The following is a 23,782-nucleotide window of genomic DNA, read 5'->3' on the forward strand; positions in this document are numbered from 1 at the left end:
TGACTTACAATGGAGCTAAGTCCTGATAAACTCATTGTAAGTTGAAAACATCACAAGTCAAAAATTAATTTAATAACCTAACCTAGTTAACAGCTTAGCAGCATGGTACACTGGATGGGATTGTTTGTTTACCCTCTGAGTGTGGCTGACTGGAAGCTTTGACTGTCCAGCATTGCAAGAGAGTATCATACTGCATATTGCTAGCCCAGGAAAACATCATACTTCAAAATACAAAAAATATGGTTTCCACTAAATGTTTGTCAGTTTTCTACCATCATAAAGCTGAAAAACTATCAGTTGAACCAAAATCAAAGACCATCTCTAACTACCTTTCTCCAACACGACAGCATACCACTTATATTCTTTTTTTGAAAAAATAATTTTATTATGTATATTAAGGCACACAACATATTATGGGATAGCAAAATGGTTACTATAGTGAAGAAGATCAATGTATCCATCACCTCACATAGTTACCCATTGTGTATGTTTGTGTGTGGGGTGGGGAAAGAGCAGTTAAAATCTACTTATTTAGCAAAAATCCTGAATATGATACAGTATGAATAACTATAGTCTTCATGTTATACATTAGAACTTGAGATTTGTTCATCCTTCATATTTACTACTTTGTATTCCTTGGCCTGCATCTTCCCATTTCCTGTTCCATATACCACTGTTTTATTCTCCTTCCCTTTATTATTATATTATTTTATTATTATATATTTATTGTGCATATAAATGAGATCATACAATATTTTCCTTTGTGTCTGGCTTATTTCACTTAGCACAAAGCCTTCCATGTTTTTTCATGTTGTGACAAATGGCAGGGTCTCCTCCATTTTTGTGACTGAATAATATTCATATACATGCACACTTATATACACATACTACAGCTTTTTTAAATTTATTCATCCATTGATGAACACTTACATTCTTTCCATACCTTGGGTATTGTGAATAATGATGCAGTGAACATAAGAGTGCAGATATATTTACAAGGTAGTCATTTCATGGGAATACTCAGAAGAGGTATTGCTGGATCACATTGTAGTTCTATCTTTCATTTCTTTAGGAATCTTAATGTTTTCCATAATAGTTGCACCAATATACATTACCACCAATAGTATATAGGGTTCCTATTTCTCCACACTCTGGCCATCACTTATTACCTTTTTCCTTTTTGATAGCCATTCTAATAGGTGTAATGTGATATCTCAGTGGTTTGTATTTGCATTTCTGTTATGATTAATGATGTTGAGCACATTTTTATATACCCATTGCTCATTTTTTATGTCTAATTGGGAGAAATGTGCATTCAAGTCCTTTACATATTTTAATAGGGTTATTTGTCTTTCTGTTACTGAGTTATATGAACTATTTATAAATTTTGAATATTAACCCCATATCACATATATGGGTTGCAAATAGTTTTCCTAGTCCATAAAATGTCATCTCATTTTGTTTGTTTCCTTTACTATACAGAAGTTTTCAGTTTGATGTGTTCTCATTAATTTATTTTTGTTTTTGTAGCCTAAGCTTTTGTGCGAGTTCCTCAAAATTATTGTCAAAGACAAGTCAAGGTGTTTTCTCCCTCTTTTCTTCTAGGAGTTTTATGGTTCAAAGTCTTATGTTTGGGACTTTTATATATTTTGAGATTTTTTATGGTATAAAACGAGAGTCCAATTTCATTCTTTGTATGTGGAAATTCAACTTTCTCCTCACCATTTATCAAAGAGACTGCCCTTTCCCTGTTGTGTCTTATTGGTGACCTTGTTGAAATTACTTGACTATATATGTATTGAGATTTACTTCTGAGCCCTTTATTCTATCCCACTGGCTTAAGTGTCTATTTTTATGTTTTGAAGTGCATTGCATCTACTTCTGTTTTTCCTCAGGGTTCTTTGGCTCTTCAGAGCCTTCTATGGTTCCATACAAATTTTTGAATTATTTTCCCAGTTTTGTGAAGAATGACATAGGGATTTTGATAGGAATTGCATTGAATCTGTATATTGCATTGTGTAGTATGGACATTTTAACAATATTAATTCTTCCTATCCATGAGAACAGGATGTATTTTGTTATCTATTTATTTGGGTCTTCTTCAGTTTCTTAGGAGGGCAATTCATGATAGCCGAGTTATGGAACCAGCTCAGATGCCCATCAACAGATGAATGGATTAAGAAAATGTGATGTGCACATACTCAAATAGAGTTGTACTCAACTATAAAGATGAATAAAAGTATTGCATTTGCTGGTAAATGGATGAAACTGGAGGACATGGGGTAAGTGAAGTAAGCCAAACTCAGAAAATCAAGTGTCGGAATGTTTTCTCTCATTTTCATGTATGTTCTTTCAAACTCTGCTTCATTCCCACTTAACGTTTCAACATGGATATATTTCTATTTCATTTGATGAATTTGTTACCTTAATATTTACTTTAATATTTAATGACTCCATTGTATTCTCTTGTTTGAACTTGCCATAATTATTAAGGATTTAAAAATTGTCAATATGTTTTGTTTCTAGTTGAATTACATTTTCACAAACCCATTATATGCTTTCTAGGTTGGTTCCAAGAGTCAATCCTTTCTGTTTAAAAAGAATACATAGTGTGGAATTATTCTTCACTTATAATTGTGCAACTCATGTTGTTCATGTTGTCTCTGCTAAATAGGAATGTTTATTCTCATCCAAACTTTGGATGTGATGATGTATTTGACAGCAGCTCTGTCACAAATAAACTACTGGGCTTTGTACTACATGGGACAAATGCTAAATGAAGCACACCATTGTTCTTAAGTGCTTACCTCTCTCCAGTTCTCCAAGCCCATGAAAAAGAGTATTGAGTCCAGGAAAGTACAACTTGACAAACTTGGAGATGATTCAGAAAAGATGATACAAAAACAGTTTATAGCTTAATTTTGTGGCTGCAGCAGACAGAGTGTGTAGCCTCCATGGATGTTTTGAAATCTGGTGAAGAGAACACTGTACCAGAAGTCAGGAAGGGATCTTCTAGTTTCAAGTCAGGTGCAAACTTACTATAGGTTCGACAATAAATTACTTCTCTTTTCTGGAATGCAATTTCATCATCTGATAATGGAGTGGTGGTAATAGAAGGTTGCATGAGCTTCCTGTATTGAAAAGAATCTCTGAAGAGCACAATTTACGTGTTCTTCACAAGGAAAAATGTAGGCAATATCTATGAGCCTATGTAGTGGGTAGACCTAAAGGGTGAGATTTTAGAGAAGGCATCATTTTCTTTGTTCATAAATTTATTTCCTCTATCTGTTATGTAGCAAGTGTTCAATAATTCTTGTTGTTTTAAATATTTTGGTGGGTGAGAATTACCCTCAGCAAATTTCAAGTATACAGTGCAATATCATTAACTACACTTGCAGTTCTATACCTTAGATCTCTAAAAGTTTTCATCCTACATAACTGAAATTTTATATGCTGTGACTTACATCCCTGCATTTCCCTGACTCCTCACCCCTAGTAATCATCATTCTTCTGTTTGCTAAGAGAGACATAAATTGAAAATTTGCAAAATATTTAAGGGTGACTCAGTCTTCTAATAAAAGTGACAAGACTACTGTTACTTGAGTCATACCAATCTGGACACCAGAGAATTGTGACAGCTCTCTAAATTCTTCCTCTCTGTTACCCAATTCCATAGCCAGTTAGTGTCCTTGGCATTTGTGGCAAGTTATTTTTTTCAGGGGGATGACTGCCTTTGTGCATGCAATTGTAGGGAAATAGGCCAGACCCTATTTGAAATTCAGAGGGACAGCTGATTAAATATATATTACATTTGTCTTTAGGTATAAGCTGGTGAATTAAGAATACATATGAAGGGCAAGGTTCAAAGAGATGATTTTAATAGATCTACATTCAAGGAAACAGATCTGTAATGTGGTGTGTTAGGGAAATCTGACCTGGGCCATGTCCTGATTCAACTATTCCATTGCTGACTTAAATGGGGGACATAGACAATATGGTGATCAAACACACAGATATGCAGAACTGGGAGAGAGTTAATATATTTCATGACATAAATAAGATACAGAAAGAGAAAGACATCTTGTATTTTATATGGACATTTACTGTGTTTGTATAATTTACATGATAGGAGAAGGAGGTGCCTGAGAGTAGGAGTCAGAGATTTGTTATTTATTAGCATTATTATTCATTACTATTTTGCCTGCAGGATAGTTAGACCAGATAATCTCTTGACAACAAAACTACTGTGTGTGTGTGTGTGTGTGTGTGTGTGTGAGAGAGAGAGAGAGAGAGAGAGAGAGAGAGAGAGAGAGAGAAAAACTTGTTTAGATCTGGATTATTTTACCAGGTAGGAATTAATCTAAGAGAATTATGCAGTTAGAATTAACATAAATCATTAGATTTCCCTTGGATTTCTGGCAGTGAATTACCTATTATAATGATTTGGGAGAAATATTACAATGTTAGATAATGGCATTGTCTCTTTAACAACCAAAACTTTCTGACCATTGGAATTTCTATTCCTTTAATTCCTCAAGGCAAGAGTTGAATTTATCACAAGGATCCCTTTTAGAACCTTTTGTTTTGAAAAACTTTAGGAGATTTGTGGAACCTTATAATGCTTACGCTAGATAACATTGTGACATTGAGAATGGAAAAGTCACAACCTGGAGCTATTTGTAAGCCTAATGCAGGAGTTAATTTTAGAGCATTTATTTCCTTTTCCAATTTGTTCTCTTTCCATAGAAATTGGAGCCACTCACTGTTTTCTGCCACCGGCTCCCCTGTTTCACTGATGAGGGAAATAGGCAGAAAATACCCCTTAGATCTAAATGAGGGGAAAAAGAGCAGGTGACAGAATTCATGTACTGAAATATGCCAGGGGTCTGTTCACCAATCATTCTCCAATGGCAGATCCACGAGGACAAATACATTAACTGTAGACCAACAGCTACCAACAATCCCTTTCACACCAGTTAGCATATACTCCTGGCTAAGTATGAGATTTCTGTGCCACAGGTATTATATTGTTAGGGCAAGTCCTCACAGCTTGCCAAATATTTTACCTCAGCAGAAATTAGATTGTCTGAGAAATGTTGATGAGCCATGAAATTAGTAGTAGTTAGTGACTTTGAAGAAAATACCTACTAAAAATATTCTAAGCAGGGAAGTATTTCTGGAAGGACCATGGCTATGGGTTCCCAAAACTATGATAACACTGTTTCAAAGTTTCAGATTTTGGGGATCTCCCCTGCTTGCCATCCCAGGCTTGGTCCTTTCCCCTTAACTCCTTGCAGTCTCCAACTTAATCCTTTCTTTGACCAATTGGAAAGAGTCTGTAACCAAGAGTCCATAAATGTGGGTACTAGTTCTGGCTTTGTCATTGATCCTCAATTCGCCCATCTAAAAATTGTACATAGCTTACAGTGTACAGTCGTGGGGTGGTTTTTTGAGAAAACTGAACATGAAGGTTAATGGGCCACATAGATACAAGGTGGAGATGTTATTACTCAAACTGTTGTGGAGGCTGGAAATATTTGGAAACTGCTTTTACTTGAATTTTCAGTCTGAAAAATGTTGGCCTCTGGATTAACAGTCTAAGCTTTGCCTCAGGGAAAAATCTACTCTAGTTTGGTGTCTATCTGTTGTTGCATGTTTGTATTCTTTCCCTCTTCCTTTCTTCCCTCTGTTCCACCCACTTCTCTATCTTTCTCTCATTCTCTGTAAGTCAGTCAGCCAATCTCTCTCACCCAATTAAAAGAAAAGAAAAAGAAAAGACCTTTCCCTCTTGGCATAGACTCTTATACAAAACAGAGAACTTTTGAATTTCATGTATTTTGAGTTTCTCCTTTTTAAGAACCTTACTCTACCTTGAAGTTCAATTTTAATTTTTTCCATTATATGTGTATGTTTATTTGCTTATAGTCTGCCTTCTTTCACAAATGATTTGAGGCAGCCAAGCTTTAACTTGTTCAAGACTTTAGGTGGTGTTCAAACCAATGAAGACTGCATTCCTCAAATCTTCAAAGGGAAAATAAGAAGTTATGCAGCAAAAACAGAAGTATCATCGTTTCCACATTACACAAAGTTATTAACAGGAGTGATTCAGATATTTCCTGCAAAATCTGCTGCAAGCAAATTCATTACAGACCCACGTAGATTGAACAGCTTACGGCTAAATATATCACAGGGAAGAAGAAATGTAAACAGAATTTTGCCCCAGTGCTATCTGACTACACTAAACGAGGGAGAGTCTCTAGTTGAAGTCTCCACTATCATGTAAGTATAACATCTATTTTTTGGAAGGTATCTAATAAGAAACATTTTTCATGTCTGTAACTAATCTCTAATAGCATGTGTACAAGGTTAGCTGGGAAGAAAAAATGTAAACAAATTATCAACAGATGGGGACATAACTTTTTTTCCCTTAAATTGTTGCACCCTAATGTACTTATTGAGCACTTAACTCATTACCTGATATTATTCGTTAGCAGATGTTCATGTGTATATGCTTGTGAATGGGACTATGTTCTTTCTGACGGCATTCTAAACTGATTGAGGTAGGATACCATGTTTTCTTCCTGAGTAGCCCTATTTTTGGTGCCATGATTAGTCTGATTAGAGACTGGGTTTTCCTATCTGGAAACTAAATTGTATAGCCAATCCTACAATCTCTGGCTCAGTTTGCATTTTTTAGTTTGGATAATCTGATTTTATAAAAAATTAACTTGGTCTTCCAGTAAAATAGTAAATAAGCATTTTTTGTGTGTAGGAACACACTCACAATTCACATGACCATTATAAAAAGCACAGATTAATCTTTCATTCAGCAGATCAGATTTCAGATTTCTTCTTTTTTTAAGTTTATTTACATATCTCCTTTTAAATAGTTACTGAGGTGTAAGTGTTCTCTAAAACTGTTCACATATTTAATGCACAAAATTTATGGATTTGAACAAATGCATGTGTTTCACATGCGAAACCATTACCACAATCAATGTAATAAGTATATCCAGGTAGTATTTTTTTTCTGGTACCAGGGATTGAACCCAGGGGTGCTCAACCACTGAGCCACATCCCTAGCCCTTTTTTATTTTGAAATAGGGTCTTGCTAATTTGCCTAGGGTCCCACTAAATTGCTGAGGCTGGCTGTGAACTTGCAATCCTCCTGCCTCAGGCTGGGATTACAGGCATGCAACCACCACACCCAGCTATCCAAGTGGTTTTGATAGCAGTTAAAGTACATATTATTACTTTTCTGTGGCTGGGAGTTGCTGCTGGGTTCCACCCTTCTGAGGTGATATGTGACTTGACAATTGCACATATTCACTCATTCAAGGGTCTTTGAAGTGGTATTTGTAGCCCAGATAAGGATATATGGCTGTCTATAGAATTCTGAACGGCAATTGTCTGACTGAATTCCTGCTCTGACCCAGTTCCTTCTGAGTATTATTTACTAAGGAATACCCTCTCTGGTGTACAAGTCATAAAATTTCACAAGTTGACCAAGATTATCACCACTGACATTTTGTGCTGAAGAGAAGCTTCAAGGCTTCAAGGTTTTCTTTTCCATTCCTTTCTTTTCTTTTCCTTTTCTTTCTTTTCCTTTTGAGATGGGAGCAAGAAATCTGGCCTTGTCTCAAAAGTGAATGAAGGTGGGAGAAATGAAGAAAAAGAAATAAAAGTATGGTTGATGGACAGTATCTCAGAAATGACCTTCCATGGTTGTCTTTGGTGATCCAAGTCCTTTTGAACAAAATGAGAAGTAAGATATATTTTTCTTGGGGATTTATTTGTCTTTTCTTTATTTATTTTTACTTTTTAGCTTTTTTATTAGAACTTTATGATACTCTTTAGTTCTCCTGCCTTTCAGTACCTTGTATGGTACCCAGTGCCTTTATCCTAATTCCACTTACAAATGCCATGAAGGTAGAGCCCATATCTTTTTATCTGTCTATGCCCAACATTTAATATTGTATCTTACATATAATAGGTATTTCACAACATATTCATTGATTTATATTTCACCGAAATATGTTTTTCCCTTCTTCAGGACCCTTGGATATCTTGAATTTTTACTTTTCCAAAGAGAAAGTGACTGACAGCTCCCTGAAGCTTGCTGGGTAAGAAGAAAAGGTAGAGAGCTGTGGGAAATCTGCAACACTGAGGACTCATTGGGGATGCATACATGTGTACCTGGCATAATATGAAAAGTGGTCACACAGTATTGTATGACTACAAATATCCTTCTTAGAATAACAAGCATTCTTGAAATTAAGTAATATTATTTATATAGGCCATATATTAAGACATGGCTTCTCTAAATGAAAGTTTTACCAAGGAAAAGAACCATGAGCACATTACCATAAATTAGGTAATTATATTAGCTGTCTGACTGCCTATGCTTTTATTAGAGATGTGTGGAAATTATGAATGAGATTCCAATGGAGAGATTTCTTTTGTGAGAACATAGGGATATTCACTTGTTGGATAAGGGCCATGGGTGGGAGTTCCAATGGTTCTCAATTTGAGTTAACACTTATTTAACAAAGACAAAAATGGCAATATTATGTATGATACACTCATCCAACTGTATCATAATTTTTGATTTCTCATTTGACTGTATCCTACTCTTGTCTATAGGTTTTGTGAAGGCAGGTCATGTTGGCTTTGTACATGTCTAGAATAGAGTGTCTAGAATAGAGTAGGCCCTTGTGAAATGTTAGTTAATTACTTTAAGGAATTAAATGCAAAACAAAAAGTATGTATCATTCAGAGCTAGTAACTTTTGAGAGGTTTATTCTTGGGACATAGCACAGAGATGGAAACTTTATATGATATTTAGTAAAATACATGGAATCCTGGTCATAGAAAAACTCTCACAGTTACTGAAATTTTCTTTCTTTTATATTCTTCCTGCAGTCTCAGTTACTGATGGTCACTGGAATGATGTAAGTGCATAATACTTTTCCTGATTTATAAATTTCCAGAAACTATTGTCTAAAATACTTCAGTTGGGGTTCTTACTTCTCAGAATATATGCCAGTGATGTATTTGATAGAAATTAGTGAAGATTGAGAGAGGCACACCAGGAATAACCAAGAATGAGAGGACAAAATGAAAAAGGAGAAGTTGGAAGTGACAATGTCAGTCATTGCCACCCTGGGTTTTGGTGTTTATCACCCTGTACTGTAATTGTCCATGTATTTTTGTTTTCTTCTCTGTGGAACTCTGAATCCTTGATAATTCCATTAATTTCATATTTATCTTCATATCTGTACTGCTCAGTCCATTTTTTCTACTTGACACATAAAAGGTACCTGGTAAAGGTTGAATGAATGATTGAGGAGCTTAAAGAATTGCTTTCAACATTTGGTAATTCATCACAATTTACGGAGTTTACCTATTATATGCCCTCTAGTGTTATAGTTAACCAGGATAAGATCTTTTGTTTATCCATAAGGGATTCCTGGTTGAGAGGGGTACAAGTAAGTGAATGTTTGTAAATCTATGAGCAAATGCAATGGACAGATACTCATGAGTATTATAGGAACATAGAGAAGGCCTACCTAGCCTAGCTTAGGAAAGATGATGGTAGGATATGAAATGAGAGATTCTAGGTCACAAATATAAGTAGAAATAATTCATTTTTTGTAAACTCTACAGCCTTACTAAGTTTACAGATTATAGTCCCGTAAAATTGACCAATCACCTTGAAGAGTAAGCTGGGTTTTAAAGGACTAGTAGTTACTCAGATGAAGACTAAGAGGAAAGAAATTTCAAGGGGGAAGAGATAGTGTAAATAGAGTTCTGTAGAAAAGAGAGAATTGGCAAAGCGTATAAGAATCAATGAATTCTTGTATATTGAGTTAGTGGGTGGTAAGGGATGGGTCAGGAGAAGTTGGCAAGGGTCAGATCATAAAGCACCTTGTCTAAGAGCCTACAGTATACCTTTTGTAGGTAGTGGAAACCAGTGAAGAATTTTTAACAGTGGCAGCAATTGATCATATTTTAAGTAAAAGAACAATTCACATTGAAATAGTTCTTGCTGTGCCAGGCATAGCTCCAAGGGCTTTATTTGTATATTAACAGACTTAATCCTTACAACATCTTTATGAGTTAGGTACTATTCTTATCTCTACTTTTTAGGAGGGGAAAGTGAGATATGAAAAAGTTAAGTAGTTTGTCCAGCATCACATAGGTAGTAAGAAATAGAACCAGGATTTGAACATTTATTTAGCCAGTTCACTTGAAAGATTATGCAGCAAATTTGGATTATAAGAGATTTGATGGGGAGTTATTGCAGTGATTCAGGTAAGAGTTGATAAGGTTCTAAACTAAGGCAATGGAGGTAAAGATAGATAGGACAGAAGAAGAGATAAGGGGAAGTATTTGTAAAATATGCATAAGGTTAAATAGGCAGGAGTTTGAGTATAAGTTTGAAAAGGATGGTAAAAAAGAAGGTAGAGTCATAAGTGACTTTAAATTTATCTGGATTGAGGTATCTTGAAGACATCCAAGTAGAGATATCTAGTAGGTAGACGGATACACACACACACAAAACACACACACACACACACACACACACACATATATATATATATATACATATGTCATATATGTATGTACATATACACATTAGTACCAGGGATTGAATCCACTGAACCACATCCCCAGCCCTTTTTATTTCTTATTTTGAGACAGGACCTCACTAAGTTCCGTAGGGCCTTGCTAAGTTGCTGAGGCCAGTTTTGAACTCATGATCCTCATGCCTCATCCTTCCAAGTCACTGGGATTACAGGTGTGCCCCATCAAGTCCAGCTGGATATTTGGATTTGAAGCTTAAAAGAGATCTTGACTGAAAACAGAGTTTCATACAAATGTGTAGTAGAAAAGGGAAGTGGATTGATGATGGAATGCCAGAAGATATCAACATTTTTAAGAGTGAATGAAGATCAGGAGTCACTGAAAGAGGCATAGAATATGGCATCATGGAAACTAAGGGCATATAACCTATCAAGAAGGAAGGCATAATCATGAGTGTCAAGCAAAGAGAAGAATCCCATTATCAGAAGGATTTGCATTTGTTGGTGATTCATAACCTTAGTGAAAGGAGTGTTATCAGAGAATTGGGGATAGACGTCAGACTGTACAGTTTGAAGGGAAAATGGAAGATGAGAAAGTGGTGAAATTGAAGACAGACAAGTCATTCAAGAATTCTGATTGTTTCAAAGAACAGAGAAGTAGGGAGATAACAGGTAAGGGCTCTGGAGGCACGGAAAATGTCTTCTTTGAGTTTATAGGTTGAAATATAGTGGAACCTCTTCATTGGTTGAAAGAGAGGAAGGGGATTTTGATAGGGTAAGGTCCTGGAGGATGTTAGAGTGGATGACACCAAACATAAATCGAGGGAGAATTAATTTAAGTGGAAGGAAAACATGTCATTGACCAGAGGAAAGTAAGGAGAGCCCTTTCTCTCTTTTTTGATCTAATTATTTTTGACTGACACATAATAATTTTATATATTGAAGGTGCTAAATGGTTAGTGATTATTGTTCACTTGTATATGCAAGCAGTGGTATAGAATGAGGGTGGAGAGAGACACAGGATGGTTTTCCTGCAAAATCAATTCCTTAATAAGGCTGCCCAACAACCTGGCTCTTGGTTATGATCTTGCTTAGCTAATAAACCTCTGCCAAGAGAAAAAGAATGGAAAAATTGAATATTTAGTAAAATAGGCTAAATAAATATATTTAAAGATTTTTTAACCTTAAGAAGAAACACTAAAATGTAAATATTTCACAAGGGATTTGGAAATAGAGTCAATAAAGTTCTCTGTTTTATGGGAAGTGCTATTTGCTTAAGTATGGTAAAATTACCTCAAAGTTACTTTAATAATAAAAATGGGTTTTAAGGGTTTGCAGAGTGGGGAAAAAAGAAAAACATCAAATTTGATTTCTTTTTTTTACTCTTTAAGTGTTGCCATTCCATCTTATGACTCCACATTAATAAAAAGAATCAAAATGTAAACTTCTGTTGGCTCTTGGAAAAATGTTAGGACAGAAAGAAAAAATATTTGGTAGTCAGACAAACCTGGATTCTATGGTTCCCTCACTTCTTTGTTGTATGTGACTTTGGTCAAGTTACTGAAGTCATCTAAACTTTAGTTTTTCATCTCTAAAATGAGGATAGTAATACCTATACCTCACAGAGAAGTATAAAATATTAAAAGAAATCATGGGACAGTGTAAAATATATTTAAAAAGAAAAAAATCATGAGTCATTCTTACATCCCAGGAATAAATTCCACTTCACCATGATATATGATCCTTGAAATATACTACTGGATTGAATTTGCTATAATTGTTGAGGATTTTTGCATTTATTGTTCATCAGAGATATTGGACTATAATTTTCTTGTTTGTTGGGTGTGATATTTGCAGGACTCCAAATTAAAAGTTGCAAGGTGAAAGTTAGGCTTTTGTTTACATGGTGTTTTAAAAGCACTAGACAAGCAAAAAATTTTGAGTTAATTGCCCACATTTAAAATTTGAGTGATCTCACCTAAAAGTCTGACTTCTGGCTCATGGAAAATAAAAAGGTCTGACTATACTATCTAATGGCAATAAAAGGGTGGAGCTGATTATTAGATGCTCCCTTCCTATAAGGACCCATTTAGATTACTTCTCTGTACCCTGAAGGCATTTGAATTGGTGAAACTGTGGTTATTTTCATTAGTCATAAATCTTGGAAACAGAGGACTGGGGCTCTTGCTCCGTGGTGGAGCACTTGCCTAGCACATGTGAAACACTGGGCTTGATTCTCAATAGTACCACATAAAAATAAATAAAATAAAAGTATTCTGTCCATGTACAAAAAAATCTTGGACACAATGATGATTTTAGTGAATTTTTAAAGACACTTCTCAGAGGTATGAAAATTCATGCAGCTTTCTTTGAAAGCACCTTCGAAACAATTCTCTTTAGGCTTCAGATCAGCTTAACTTCCTTTTTTTTCACAGTGCTGGGAATTGAACCCAGGACCTTGTGTTTGTGAGGCAAGCACCTCTACATGCTGAGCTATATCCCCAGCTCCACCTTAACCTCCAATTTAGCTTTTATTTAACATTGCAAACAAGTAAATCAAAGTTAATATTCACTATCTCTTCACCAATATTTCCAACTATTTTAATCACACACACACACACACACACAGAGAGAGAGAGAGAGAGAGAGAGAGAGAGAGAGAGAGAGAGAGAGAGAAACTATTTGAATTGTTCAATGTTTTATGCTTTCAGTGACTCCGTACGTCAATGATGTTTTACCTACCTCAAACATCCCTATGCTAGTGCCATGGGGTTAGTCATTGTAGAGGACATAAAGGAGGATTTGGATGAGCAGAGAGAATGTTCCAGTTATTCTACTTTCAGATGTGAAGAATTATTTGAGGGCTGCAGAACAACTAATATTTTGACCAGTGCTTCTGCTTATTTGAAGGGAGAACACTGAAATTTCAGGTTTTCTTTTATTTTGTTCATTTCACATAAAGAAAATTGTAAGATTCCCATTTCATTTATAGTACATTAACTCTACTACAACTTGCCCCAAGGTTTTTCCTGTGATACATGCATCTATTTGATTAGGAAAATTTTTTTTCTCTTTGTATAAGATAAGTAACCAGAAAAGTAAGATCAAATCTGAGTAGAGATATCAATTTATTTGTAGAAAATAATCAAATAGAAGGGATAATTTTTGTCTTTGCTATCCTTGTCACTGTAAGTAAGATGTAATTTCACAAGGCAGAATGAACTACTATAAATACCAATAAAAATAAATAAATAGAAACAGGAATATCAGTAGAGTAGAAAAGAGAGAAAAATGAGCAGGATGAAGGGAGGAAAAGGAAGGGGGAATGGGGATTGAAATAAAATTCCTTGTATGTATAATTATGTCATAAGGAACACAAATAACATGTATAAATAAAATGCTCTCATAAAAAAGTAAAAACAAAAACAAATAGATCTAGCCATGGGAAATTTGTTAAGATGTTGATGTGCTAAAATATTGAGTTTCTTGGACCAAACCATATTTTAAGTGACTTTAAGTTATTGTTTTTCTACACTCATGTCATTTTTCTTCTCTACTTTACTACAGGAATCTCACTCACTTTAGTGTTTTTGCAAATCGAGACCATATGAAAGATCTCCGAAGGTACCTGGCATTCAAATATATCCAGTATCTAGTCCTACCTTCTCCAAACATCATCGTCACTCTGCTGGGATTGTTTGCCAGTGTGTATGTCACACTGATATTAACATTACCTTTTGTATCCAGAAAATCTACTGCAGTATTTATTAGTAACATAGCTTGGGCAGATATCTTAGTGGGCTGTAGCATCTTTTCTGCCATGATTCAAGATGTGATAAAGAGTGAAATATTATCATATTCTGTTCAATCAACCTTGAGGCAGAATTTCCAGATTGCAAATGTACATATCAGTTCTCTTTTACTCAGCTGTGTTAGCCTCGAAGCCTTTCTGATCACTTTTCTTCCAGTAGAGACACGCCACATAAGAACGGTTAGATGTGCCAAGGTGGCTTCTAAGATCATCTGGATTGCTATAATTTCTGAATGCTTCTTTTATCAGATGGAGTGCTTCAGACACATTAGCATCTCTTATTTTGACACTCACAGGCAAGTTTCACTGTTGCTAAATTGCTGTTATGGAGCCACAAAACTGCTGAAATCACTTGTTTATCCAATTGGACTAATTTTAAGGATCTTCAATGTGTACCTCTTTTATAAAATGTATTTCCGTGTTTTACCTTAACAATACCTGAGATGGTTAATTGTGTATCAACTTGGCAACTTGGCTAGGTATAGTGCCCAGGTTTTTTTTTTTTTTTTTTTTGGGTCAAACACTAATCTAGATATTCTTGTGAAGATATTGTATACATGTCATTAACCTTTATGATTAGTTGACTTTAATAAAGGAAATTATCTTAAGCAGTGTGAGTGCACCTCATACAATCAGCTGAAGGTCTGAAGAGCTAAAACCGGGGTTTCCCAGGAATTATGCCCTATGAACATCCTGCTTGAATTTCCAAGCTGCTGGCCTGCTCTAAAGATTTTGGACTCCAGACTACAGCATCAATTTTGCCTGAGATTCTAGCCTGATGGCCTCCCCTACAGATTTTGGATTTTCATGTGAGATAATTACTTAAAATTTAAAAGTTAAAATTTTTAAAAATGAAAAAAACCTTCATATCCTATTGGTCCTTGCATTTCCTTTTCTTTCTTTTCATACCAGGGATTGAACCCAGGGGCACTTAACCACTGAGTCACATCTCCAGCTCTTTTTTATATTTTATTTAGGGATAGGGCCTTGTTAAGTTGCTTAGGGCCTCACTAAGTTGCTGAGGCTGGCTTTGAACCTGCAATCCTCCTACCTCAGCCTCTTGAGTTGCTGGGAATATAGGCATGTGCCACCATGTCCTGCTCCTGCTCCTGCTTGTTTGTTTTTTAAGAACCCTGACTGATATTTTATTACTGAGAATCATCCTAGACTCACATAATCCCCATATTACTTCCTTGCCCTGCAGAAAAATGACTATTATGGTAGGAAAAGTCAAGTGGAAACCATTATAATTGCATCTATGTAAGGCGGTAGTAAATCAAAAGTGATACCACCTTTTTTGAGGAATTACAGAGATTAGTGCCATCAATAAGGACTAAAAGTTTTCAGAGGTGGTGATTCCCACCACATCCCAATTCAGATTGTTTATTTGATCCATGCAGAAAACAGAACTTTGAGAATGACAGTGGGTTACTGTGAACTAAACCAGGTGGTGACTCCAATTGCAGCTGCTATACCAGATGTAGGTTCATCGTTTGAGCAAATTATCTCATTCCTTGGTACTTTTATGCAATTGTTATGCAATACTTTTTCTCCGTATCTATTTACTAAGACTACCAGAAGCAATTTGTTTTCTCTTGGCAAGGTCAGCAATATACCTTTACTGCCTTACTTTCCTATGCCATAATTTATTTCTCAGGGTTTTGATTGTCTTTCTCTTCCACAAAACATCACTCTTTTCCATTACATTGATAGAATTATGCTCATTGAACTCAGTGAGTCAGAAGTGACATATACAATATAATTATTAGTAAGATATTTTTATATTCTGAGGTTAGAGAACACTTTTGACTAAAATTCAGGTATTATTCACCTTAGTTAAATTTCTAGGGGTCCTGTAGTATGGTGCATATTAACATACCCTTTCTTAGGTAAAAGATTAGTTGTTGCATCTGGCCTCTCCTACAACCAAAAAGAGGCACAATGCCTAATAGACTTCTTTGTACTTTGGAGACAATTTATTTCCCATTTGCATGTGGTACTAGAAATATTTACTGAGCAAGTTGAGAGCCTGCTAGTTTGAATGTAGTTTGAATGGGACCCAGAACAAGAAAAGGTTCTGAAATAGGTCCAGGCTTCTGTGCAAGCTGCTCTGCCACTTGGGACTCCTGATAAGATAGATCCAATGATGTTTGAAGTGTGAGTGCCAGATATGCTGTTTGAATCCTTTGGCAGGCATATATAGGTGAATCATAATATATGCCATTAGGATTTTGGAGCAAAGCCCTGCTATCTTTGGCAGATAACTACTATGAGAAACAACTTTTGTCTTGCTACTGGGCCTTGGTAGAGAGTGAATGCTTAACCATGGGCCACCAGGTTACATGAAATCCGAACTTTTCATCCTGAACTGTCTGTTGTCCAATGCATCAAGCCAGAACACTGGGTGTACCCAGTCATACTCCATCATCAAATGGATGTAGTATATATGAAATTAGCTTTGAGCAAGTCCTAAAGGCATAAGTTATATGAGGAAGAGACTCAAATGCCCATTTTCCTCAATTCTTCTTGCTATGGTTTGATATGATTTCACTATGTCCCCCAAAGGTTAATATACTGGAAACTTGGTCCCCAGTGTAGTGTTTTTTAAAGATAGTGGAAGCTCCAATAGGTGGGATCTAGAGCAAGGTATTTATATCATGGAACCATTACCCTCTGAAAGAATGACTGCTGGTCTCATGGAGTGAGTTAGTTCTCATAAGCATGGGTATTATAAAGCAAGGCCACTGTATATACTCAGTCTGTTCTTCACATGGCTATTTCCACTTCCATTTCTTTGCCATGTTTGGACACAACCAGACGGTTCTCAAAAGAGGCTATTATGGTTTAGATATGAGTTGTTCCCCAAAAACTCATGTGTGAGACAACACAAGATTTAGTTAAAGGTGACATGATTTGGTTATGAGAACCCTGACCTCATCAGAGCATTAATTCCCTGATAGGGATTAACTGGGTGGTAACTGTAGGCAGGTAGGATGTAATTGGAGGAGGTGGGTCAGTGGGGGCATGTCTTTGGGTTATACATTTTGTCTTTGTTGAGTCAAGTGTTCTCTCTTTCTGTCTCTCTCTTCCTCTCTCTCTCTCTCTCTCTCTCTCTCTCTCTCTCTCTGCTTCCTGGTGCTATGTTCCAGGTGCTTTCCTCTATAACACTTCTGCCATAATGTTCTGCCTCACCTCAGGCCCCAATGAATGGAGTTGGCAATTTATGGACTGAGACCTCTGAGACTATGAGAAAAATAAATTTTTCTTCCTTAAATCTGTTCTTGTCAGGCCTTTTATTCAGAGCAACAAAAAAGCTGACTAACACAGAGACTGAAAATATGGGATCATCTATCCTGTTCTTTAAGTCTGCCTCAAAAATTGTGATCCACATAAATCTCTTTTCTTTATAAGTTATCCAACCTTAGGTATTTCATTATAGTAACAAAAAACAGAATCAGACATTGCTACACTACCTTTTTTTCACTTACCTGTGGCATCTTGGGGACTTCCTTATGATTAGTTGACAAAGGAAGGGAAGTCTGGTTCCCTTCTGGTTCTGCATAAAATATATGTACTATTGAAAGTAGACAGGTGCAACATGGTAGCCCATATCTGGGATGTCTCTGAAGGAAAATAGTGAATGGAAATCCTCCCAATGGACAAAATTTTAAGCAGTGCAACTGGTTTTTCATGTTGCTTAGAAGAAAAAATGGTCATATATATGATTATAGACTGATTCATGGACTGTGACTAATGGCTTGGCTGGATGGTGAGGAGTTTGGAAAGGTCATGATTGAAAAATTGGTAACAAGGGCATTTGGGGAAGAGGTATTTGGATAGACCTCTCTTAATTGATGAAAAGCATAAACATATTTTTGTCTCATGTGAGAGTTTGTTAAAGGACAACCTTATTAGAAGAGTATTTTAATATTCTGATGGATAGAATGACTCACTCCTGGATAAAAGTCAACCTCTTTCCCCAGTCACCTCTGTACTTACCCAATGGGCTTATGAAAAACATGGTCATGGTGGCAGGGATAGAGATTATTCATGGGCTCAGCAACATGAACTTCTGCTAACCAAGATTGACCTAGCTTTAGTCCCTGTAGAGTGTCTAATCTGCCAACAAAAGAGGCTAACACTGAGTCTTTAATTTGATATCATTATCTGGAGTCATCATTTAATTATTTGGTGGAAAGGTTACATTGGATCACTTCCATTTTGGAAGGAGCAGGGTTTTGTTCTTACTAGAATAAACACTTACACTTGGTATGTATTTGTCTTCCCTGCATGCAATGCTTCTGCCAAAACTATCATCCATGACCTATAGGATGTTATATATGACACAAGAGTATTGCACACAGCATTGCTACTGTTCACGGAATCACTGAAAAGCAAATGAAGGATGGCAATGGGCCCATGCTCATGGAATTCAGTGGTTTTACCATTTCCCCCACCTCCTGAAACAGATGTCTTGATTGAATTGTGGAATGGCCTTTTGGTAACTCATTTATTGTGGGAATACCTTGAACGATGGAGCAATGGTCTCTGGAATGCCTGTTTATTCTGAAAATCACTACCTAATATATGGCATTGTTTCCTCCATAGCCGAGATTTATGGGTTCAGGAATCAAGGGGTATTAATGGAAGTAGTGATACTATTACCCTTAGTGATCCAATAGCACATTTTTGCTCTCTGTCCTACAACCTTTTTCTCTGATGGCCTAGAAAGCTTAGTTTCAAGGAGAAGAGTGCTTCCACCAGGAAACTAAGCAATGGTTCCATAAATTTGAAAGTTAGATTGCCACTTGGTTACATGGTTTCCTTATGCCTCTGAGTCAATAAGTAAAATCATATGTATGGCATGAGAAGCATTTTCCAGGTGTTAATGGTGTCATAGATCAAGATAAACTGTACCCAGGACATCTCCTAAATATATATATATGAGTTATTTACTGGGAACATTCTAATGAAAAAATATTACATTATTATATTATAATAATATTATTATTATAATAGTTATTATATTTAATAATAATATTCTATATAAAAATAATAAACACTATATAATAAGTGACCCTCAACCTAGTAAATGTTTATAAAAGTAAAAGTACATGTTGTACTGAGTTGGTTAGCAACGACCTGACTAATTATGTGGGATTTCAGCTGTGTCATTGATATTAAGCTTATTAACAACTCCCAAACTCTGAATTACAGATTAATAGGCAAGTACGAATTAGTTGAGACATGTGTGTGAACACAATGTTTTTTTATCTCTTTCTTCCATGGCTCAGGGGAATTTGGCTTTCTCTAATACCAACTATAATCACTTTGGTGACTGAATCTTGAAATGCTTTAAGTAGATACACAAAGCAGGATATCTATCTATAGGCATATGTTTTTCTGAATGTACTCTTTTGCCAATTGTCTGTATGTACAATTGTGAATCATAGTTGGAAAATTAGTCCATGTTTTGGGTCAAACGATCCAATCGCCAAAGTGTTGGACCAACTTCTTGAACAGAAATAACTCTGTAAATTGACATCTTTGGGCCAGTAGTTTTGAAATCAAGCACACACACTTTTTGAAGTTGGAAAGGAAGAAGGATATAAGAGGGTAGAGATATGTGTAGGCAGAGTATGTATTGAATGAGTACAGGAAAATAAATTAGGCCTTATTTGAACTAGAAGTGGATGGAGCATAAAATAGACATCTTGGAACCTTGATACTCCATTCTTGGAAACTTTTAAAATGTTCCTGGTGACTTTATTTCCTTCCTTGCTTCTCTCCCTGATATGACACTGCAGATTGTGAAAACCAATTTTTCCATTTTCCTCCTTTCATTCCTTTCTTGGTTTAGTGGAGGATGGGGCTGAAGTAAAAGAACTGGTCATAATTGGCAGACCAAGGCATTTCTCCCCTATGATGTTTTTATTCTTCGCAGATCAAAGAAAGGAACTGAAAATGTTCCCTTAGCACCTCAAAGAAGCTTTGCTCAATCTGGGCAAGTACTTTCTTCGAATGGCTTAATGGTCAAATAAATTTCTAATTTAGTCTATTCCTTCCCCAAATGGAGCTGTCGGTTTAAAAGTCTTCCTCACTGAAATCTGAGGAAGTAAAACTAAGGATTAGCAGTGATTCTTCCCATTACTTTAGGCACCAGACAAATCTACATTGCCAGGAATACTGAACCAACGCTTGCCAATGCCAGGGCTACTGCCAAGAAGGCAGGAAGACCTTAGATACAGAGTTCAGCTAAGAGCTTAAAAAGAACCAGGAGTAGAGCCAGGAAAAACCCAGGTGCTAAATGGTTCTTCCTTTTCAATGAAATGGAACGTTGCCAAGAAGAATGATTTGCAAGACTGAAATGAAGAAAAGAAAAATGGGCCAGGAAAAGGTATGCAATTTTCACATATTATTTTGCAAAACTGAGTATGAGTATTTTGCTAATTCTGGGGAGAGAGAGAGACTTAGGATATATCCCTTTGGGAAAGACTGAAAGTCTACAGTTGCTCCAGGCTCTCTCTCTCTCTCTCTCTCTCTCTATTTCTCTCTCTCTGTCTCTCTCTCTCTCTCTCTGTCTCTCTCTCTCTCTCTCTCTCTCTCTCTCTCTATATATATATATATATATATATATATATATATACACACACACACACATGTGTGTGTGTGTGTGTGTGTGTGTGTGTGTGTGTATAAATCATACATAAACCCATGTTCTAGGAACTGGCTAAAAAATCATGCTCGTCTCCCTATCTTCTTTTATTTTTTAAATTTTTTTATTTTTTTGCAGTACTGGGGATCGAACTCAGGGCCTTAAGCTTGCAAGGCAAGCACTCTACCAGCTGAGCTATCTCCCCAGCCCCCTATCTTCTTTTAAAAAGTACTCTGAATATATATATGTTTATATAATTGAGTAGTGGCATTGAAACTAAACATATATATTCAGAGTGTTTTTAAAATAAGATGGGGAGATGAGCAGGATTTTTAAAAGTGTTTACTTTTGTTAGAGCATTATAATTTTACAAAATTGTTGATGTCATTTGACATATTCATAAATACAGATAATATAATTTGCCCCATTTCAATCCCCAGCATCATCCCTTCCCCTGTATTCCTCTCCCCAATCCACTTCCTTTATTGATCTTCTTTCTACTATTTTTAAAATTGGTGCAATGTAGTTATATATATATGTATATATATATTTATATAATTCATTATGATATATTCATCATACATGAATTTATCTTATTTTTACCTAATTTATTTTAACAGTTACTTATAGATTGCCCATGAAAATGAAGATATCAAACAAGCATAGTTAAAAGTTTAAGCCTTATTTTTTTATTCAAAGAACCCCCACAAGTAATGTATACTGGATTTTAAACATGTTGACAGAGCCAAACACAATCCTGATTGGTGGACCACCTGGAAAAAAAATGGTATGGGTTAATAATTTTAAAGACATTTTAACTTTTATCTATTTTCATTAGTGCATTATGGTTATACATAATTTTGTGGTTCATTTTGACATAATCATACAAGTATAGAATATAATTTGCTCCAATTCAGTCCCTGGGACTTCCCCTTCCCTCCCCTCCTCTATTCCCCTGTTCCCTTCCTTGTACTCTACTGGTCTTTATCTTTTATTTATTTGTAGTTTTTTTTTTTAATTTAGTGCTTTATAGATATACATAAAGGTGAAATTCACGGTGGTATATTCATATGTACATAGGATAGTTTGGTCAGTTTCATTACACTGATCTCTCTTTTTCCTATCCCTCCTCCCTTCCCCTCAATCCTCTTCCTCTGTTCCACTGTTCTCCCTTCTATTTTCATGAGATCCCACTTTCAAAACATTCCATATTTTTCTCTAGCTTCTGCATATGAGAGAAAACACTTGACCCTTGACTTTCTGCTTCCGGCTTATTTCACTTAGCTCTGATTCCATTTACACAGCAGGAACTTTTTAACCCAGAAGGCAGCAGAACTTTTAAAACATATAAAAATTTTTATAGAAACATTTTGATTCTTTTTGTGTGTGTGTGTGGTACTAGGATTAAACCCAGGGCTTCACACACATGGTAGATATGTACTCTACCACTAAGCTATATCTTCAGCCGTTTCTATTTTATTTTAAGAAAGAGTATTGCTCAGTTGCTCAGCCTGACCTCAAAATTGTGGTTCTTCTGCCTCAGACTTCCAAGTAGGTGGGATTACAGGCATGCGCCCTTACTCCATTTATGCCCCTTGAGGTGTATACTTATTACTCCTTTCCCTTTCATGACTCCCTTTGTACATATACACATATATACAGATATATACATATATAGTTACTGTAAATATACTTCAATAAAAACCAGCAGTTTTTTCCTTGATTTAAGACAAGAATTTGATTATATACTGAATGTTAGTCAGAAGCCCTTGTAGTTTAGAATAAGAAGTGCAGTTATGAAGACTGTCAAAGTAGACAAAACAGGCAGTCTTTTAAATTTTTATTTACTTATTTGGTACCTGGGGATTGAACCCAGGGGTGCTTAACCACTGAGCTACATTCCTAGTCCTTTTTATTTTTTATTTGAGACAGGGTCTCACTTAGTGCTTTGCTAAGTTGCTGAGACTGGCTTTGAACTTATGATCCTCCTGCCTCAGCCTCCCAAGACACTGGGATTATAGTTGTGCACTGCTGTGCCCAGCAAACACAAGCAGTTTTAAAAAATATATAATACACATATATATGTATATATCCATATTTTGATTGGTGCATTATAGATGTATATAGTGGTGGGATTTGTGGTTACATATTAGTACATGCACACAATATAATAATATAATTTGGTCAATATCCCTCCTTAGCATTTTCCCCCTCCCTTCCCTCTTTCCATTCTTTCCATTCCCTGGTCCCTTTCCTCTATTCTACTGATCTCCCTTTGCTTTTCATGTGATCACACCCCTAAATCTTTCTTTTCCTTTTTCCTCTCTACCTTCCACATATGAGAGAAAACATACAACCCTTGACCTGAGTTTGGTTTATTTTGCTTAATGGTCTCAAGTTCCATCCATTTTCCTGCAAATGACATAATTTCATTTTTATTTTTGACTGAATAAAACTCCATTGTATATGTATATCATGTTTTCTTTATTTGTTCATCTGTTGATGGACCTAGGATGGGTCCATAGTTTGGCTATTGTGAATTGGGGAGCTATAAATATGGGTATGCATGTATCACTATAATATGCTGATTTAATTCTTCAGTATAAATATTGAGGAGTAGTGTAGCTGGGTCATATGGTGGGTCCTATGCCTAGTCTTTTAAGAAACCTCCATATTTATTTCCACAGTGGTTGTACCAATTTATAATTCCAATAATCATGTAAAAGTGTC

The 23,782-nt window shown here is 35.8% G+C and overlaps 1 protein-coding gene across 5 annotated transcripts; it reads left to right on the forward strand.

Annotated features, from left to right (window-relative positions):
• Positions 1–5,790: 5,790 nt before the first annotated feature.
• LOC124972112 (lysophosphatidic acid receptor 4-like) lies at positions 5,791–15,253 on the forward strand. Of its 5 annotated transcripts, none has more exons than XM_047536316.1 (5): positions 5,791–6,279; positions 7,614–7,765; positions 8,054–8,136; positions 8,923–8,951; positions 14,154–15,253. In XM_047536316.1, exons 4-5 carry the CDS (start codon positions 8,935–8,937, stop codon positions 14,827–14,829), a joined length of 693 nt encoding a protein of 230 aa, XP_047392272.1. In that variant the 5' UTR covers positions 5,791–6,279; positions 7,614–7,765; positions 8,054–8,136; positions 8,923–8,934; the 3' UTR covers positions 14,830–15,253. The 5 variants fall into 5 exon arrangements, with proteins under 5 accessions (XP_047392272.1, XP_047392271.1, XP_047392269.1 ...); XM_047536315.1 differs by lacking the exon at positions 7,614–7,765 and adding an exon at positions 6,495–6,560 and having other exon boundaries at positions 5,795–6,279; positions 8,054–8,123; XM_047536313.1 differs by having other exon boundaries at positions 5,795–6,279; positions 8,054–8,123.
• The last annotated feature ends 8,529 nt before the right edge of the window (positions 15,254–23,782 follow it).

Source organism: Sciurus carolinensis, chromosome X, assembly GCF_902686445.1.
Source record: "Sciurus carolinensis chromosome X, mSciCar1.2, whole genome shotgun sequence".
NCBI lineage: Eukaryota > Metazoa > Chordata > Mammalia > Rodentia > Sciuridae > Sciurus > Sciurus carolinensis.